At 39.8% G+C, this 3,000-nt stretch overlaps 1 protein-coding gene across 2 annotated transcripts in view; it reads right to left on the reverse strand.

Moving 5' to 3' along the window:
• The window catches only part of LOC107663440 (SLAIN motif-containing protein 1-like), a 10,203-nt gene that overhangs the window by 3,410 nt on the left and 3,793 nt on the right, over positions 1 to 3,000 (reverse strand). For both annotated transcript variants that reach the window (XR_001631330.1, XM_016453678.1), the window contains exons 3-4: positions 2,405 to 2,488; positions 1,135 to 1,401 (exon numbers count right to left, since the gene is read on the reverse strand). Coding sequence is in view for 1 of the 2 variants with exons in the window: in XM_016453678.1 (XP_016309164.1) it covers positions 1,135 to 1,401; positions 2,405 to 2,488 (351 nt within the window). In the remaining variant the exon portion in view is untranslated. The remainder of the gene's footprint in view (positions 1 to 1,134; positions 1,402 to 2,404; positions 2,489 to 3,000) is intronic.

Raw genomic sequence — 3,000 nt, forward strand, 5'->3', positions numbered from 1 at the left:
TCTCACACACTCTCTCACACACACTCTCACACACTCTCTCACACACTCTCTCACACACACTCACTCACACTCACTCACACACACACACTCTCTCCCTCACACACACACACACAGACAGACACACACAGACATACACACACACACACACATACATACACACACACTCACTCAGACACAGACACAGACACAGACACAGACACACTCACACACACACACACACACACACAGACACACACAGACACACACAGACACATCAGCTTTAATAGAGATCAGCGCTCAGATCAGTCTGGGGTTTATGGGTAAAAACAGCACTAACACCTTCAACAACCATCAGCTCCAGATCAGCACAGCCTCAGCATTCACATTCACAAAGAATATGATTATGAATGTCCCACTATAAATCTCCCATTGACTTACATCACCGTTCAAAAGTTTGGGGTCGGACAGATTTTTGAATGTTTCTGAAAGAAGTATCTTCTGCTCACCACAGCTGCATTTATTTGATCCAAAATACAGTCAAAACAGTGAAATATTATTATAATGTTTTCTATGTGAATATCTGTTAAACTGTAATTTATTTCTGTGATATTTCTGTATTTTCAGCATCATTACTCCAGTCTTCAATGTCACATGATCTTCAGAAATCATTCTAATATGCTGATTATTAGAAACATTTCTGATTATTATCAATGTTGAAAACATTAATATTTTTGTGGAAACTGTGATACATTTTATTTTTCAGGATTCACAGATGAATAGAAAGTTCAAAAGAACAGCATTTATTTGAAATAGAAATTTACTGTAACATTATAAATGCTGTCACTTTTGATCAATGTAATGCAGCCTTGATGAATAAAAGCATCAATTTCTTAAAAAATCTTACTGACCCCAAATTTCTGAACAGTAGTGTATATCATTAGAATGCATGGCTGAAAATTATTCTTAAAAAGTCTCCTGACATCATTTGTGACACTGGACTGTGATTGGTGGTTTTTGCATTCATTTGCATACTGAGCTGCAATGGTGATGTGGTTTCTTTGTCTCTGACGCATCATTTCCTTCACACTGACCCACAGTCTGTCCTGAACTCTGGTCTCTGCTTTAGTTAATGAGTCTAATCACACGTGATCTGACCTGAGCTGCAGCTGAGGCCGGGCTGCGTGTCTCTGCAGTGCGTCTGCGTCTGCGTCTGCGTCTGCGTCCAGTCCCTGATGCTGCTGAAGGTGTGTGAATGCGGCAGTGGTCCGGCTCGACTCAGACGCGGCTGTGGCGGCGGTAACTGACCGTAATCTTCATCATCCTCCTCCTCGTCTTCGTCCAGGTGCGAATCACTGCGCTGGAAGGAGAAGCTGGCGCTGCGACGGTTCACAGACGAGGAGGAGGCATAGTCCTGACGCAAACCTGACGGAGAAACACACACGTCACATTTCAGCATGAAATACAGTTCTGGAAATGTGATTTCTTATGTCAGTCTTGTGGTTTTAGGGTGAACATCACAAACAATACAACATAATCATACAGATAGATGAATTACTGGTATTAATATTCTACATGCACATGCTTTTTACACTCTCTGGTGGTTTAAAGTGATAGAACATGCTTCCACTCACACATCCTGACAAAATAAGATCATTAAAATAAGATTTAATGATTTAAATTAAGATTAACATTTTAGGATCTTTTGCACATTTTTCATACATTTTCTTTACTGTATTACAGCCATGCACTTCATTCTGTCCGTTTTTTATTAAAATAAAACAATTGTAGCTACAGTATGTTGCCATTCAAAGTTGTGAATTTAACTTATGTGCAAAATTAGAAAAACATTTGCGAATAAAGCACATTCGCATCCCACGTGTTTTCAAAAGAACAAAATCGTGACTTTCTGGGAAGCTGGCGCAAAATATAAAAATGAGAAATGAAAGACTCATTTGAGCACATATATTTTTTATACACATATTTAGAATTGATGCACATGTTGGCATCTCCATCTCGTGTATTTTAATGCAATATCTCACAATTTGCATAAAAATAGGTGGTTGGAAACACAGCTAATGGATTTTTGAAGAACCATTTATGGTTTCCCCAAAGAACCTTTCAGTGATCAGTTCCTAAAAGAACCATGTTTTCTCGATGTGAAGAACATTTTAATAATTGAAAAATAAAGAACGTTTTTGTCACTAGCCTTCAGTTCCATGGATGTCAAAGGTTCTTATATAATATTTAAATCATGCATAATATTTTGTATGCATAACATTTAAATCCTATTTTATCATTAAACTATTTTTAAAATGAATCACTGTGTTTACTGGTCTAATTTTCTGTATGCATCTCATTCCTGTTGAATCTGTGGCGTGTTCCTGACGTGTTTTGTGAGGGATCTGGGTCTGGATCTCACACTCACTCTCCTCCTGCAGTCGGGCCATCACCTGGACATCCGTGAGGTCCTGCAGCCTATAACCCAGAGTAACGGAGTCCACACCGCGCCCTGAGGACCAGCACAAACACACCACACATCAGCAGCAGGTAACATGGAGACGTGATCATGTGCTGTCAGTGTGAGTTCTGTCAGAGACAGGACAAGACGAGACTCCACAGACACACAGAACATCAACGACTGACGGCTGGATATACAGTCCGGACCGGTCGACGCTAGCTGCTGAAAATCAGACCATAGTAATCACATAGTGTCTGATGGACACACACTGAGAGTTTTCAGCTTCAGACTCTCATATTATATTTTGAGCCTGTCGCTGTGATGTCTAGAGTTTGTTCACATGTCAGAGGTCATGTAGTGTCTCTCCAGCCTTAGAGATCATTAAATATGAGGAACATAATCATCATGTGGCATGTTCAGCAAAACGTCCATTTCAAGTGAATTTAATTCATTTAAAAGTGAACGGACAACATTCAGCAGGTCATGTGATCTAAACACGTGTCAATCCTGAGGTCAAAACGGTCTACTGCAGGAGAGAATGAGCTCCTCTACACACAACACAT

The sequence above is a fragment of the Sinocyclocheilus anshuiensis genome, unplaced genomic scaffold (genome assembly GCF_001515605.1).
Source record: "Sinocyclocheilus anshuiensis isolate Anshui unplaced genomic scaffold, SAMN03320099.WGS_v1.1 scaffold2051, whole genome shotgun sequence".
Taxonomy (NCBI): Eukaryota; Metazoa; Chordata; class Actinopteri; order Cypriniformes; family Cyprinidae; genus Sinocyclocheilus; species Sinocyclocheilus anshuiensis.